This window comes from Egretta garzetta, unplaced genomic scaffold (assembly GCF_000687185.1).
Source record: "Egretta garzetta isolate BGI_Z169 unplaced genomic scaffold, ASM68718v1 scaffold2079, whole genome shotgun sequence".
Lineage (NCBI taxonomy): Eukaryota > Metazoa > Chordata > Aves > Pelecaniformes > Ardeidae > Egretta > Egretta garzetta.
Window position 1 is genome coordinate 4,504 of NW_009260757.1, and position 1,233 is coordinate 5,736.

The 1,233-nt window shown below is 53.8% G+C and overlaps 1 protein-coding gene across 1 annotated transcript in view; it reads left to right on the forward strand.

Moving 5' to 3' along the window:
• LOC104132646 (protocadherin gamma-B2-like) overlaps positions 1-1,233 on the forward strand; it is a gene marked incomplete at both ends in the record, with an annotated part of 8,919 nt that continues 7,686 nt past the window's right edge. The window contains one exon of the mRNA XM_009645956.2: positions 1-1,217. Coding sequence (XP_009644251.2) covers positions 1-1,217 — 1,217 coding nt within the window. The remainder of the gene's footprint in view (positions 1,218-1,233) is intronic.

The following is a 1,233-nucleotide window of genomic DNA, read 5'->3' on the forward strand; positions in this document are numbered from 1 at the left end:
GGGGCGGCGTGGGGGCAGCTGCGCTACTCGGTTCCCGAGGAGATGCCGAAGGGCTCGTTCGTGGGCGACGTGGCCAAGGACCTGGCGCTGGAGCTGCCGGCGCTCCGCCACCGCGGCGTCCACGTTTTTGACACAGGTAGGACGCAGTACTTTTTTTTGGACTTGCAGAACGGCCACTTATCTATCAAGGAGCGGGTGGACAGAGAGGAGATATGCGCTGCTGTTCCTAAATGCGTTCTAAATTTTGAGATTCTTGTAAAAAATCCCATGAATCTTTACAGAGGGGAGGTAGAAATACTGGATATTAACGATAATTCGCCGAACTTCCCGGTAAGGAACAGCGTCTTAGAGATCAGCGAGCATACTGCACCAGGCACACGTTTCCCGTTGGAGACAGCTCAAGATCCCGACACAGGAGTAAACTCTTTACAGAATTACGAGTGTAGCGAGAGCAGCTATTTCTCCTTGGACGTGAAAAACGGAGGTGACGGTATCACACATCCGGAATTAATATTGGTGAAATCTTTGGACCGAGAACAGCAGGCTGCTCATTATTTGATCCTGACAGCCACGGACAGTGGCAATCCTGTAAGATCGGGGTCGACAACAATCCAAATCGTTGTCTTAGATGGAAATGACAATGCTCCGGAATTTACGCAACCCGTTTATAAGGTGACCGTGAGAGAAGACGTGGCCGTGGGAAGTCGGGTGTTGCAGGTGAGAGCGACTGACAGAGACGAGGGACCAAACGCCGAGGTGAGGTACTCGTTCTTTAAAATCCCGGAGAAGTTCGCTAAGACTTTTAAACTGGATCCGGAAAGTGGAGAAATTGAGATAACAGAGAAGCTGAATTTCGAGGAACAGGAGTTGTACGAATTGGATGTTCAAGCCCGGGACGCAGGCGGACTCTTGTCCCACAGCAAGGTTCTCATCAAGGTCTCTGACATAAACAACCACGTCCCGGAGATTGTCATTATGTCTGTGTTCAGTCCGGTCCCAGAAGATACACCGCTGGGGACAGTCATCGCAATTTTCAACGTCGAAGATAAGGACTCGGGGGCGAACGGGGAGGTGCGGTGCAGCATCGGGGAGCGCCTGCCGTTCCGTCTGGAAAGCTCGTTTGATAATTACTACCGGGTGGTGACCGCCGAGGAGCTGGACCGGGAGGAGGTGTCGGAGTACAACGTGACGGTGCGGGCGGCGGACGGCGGGGGGGCGCCGGCGGGGGGGGGG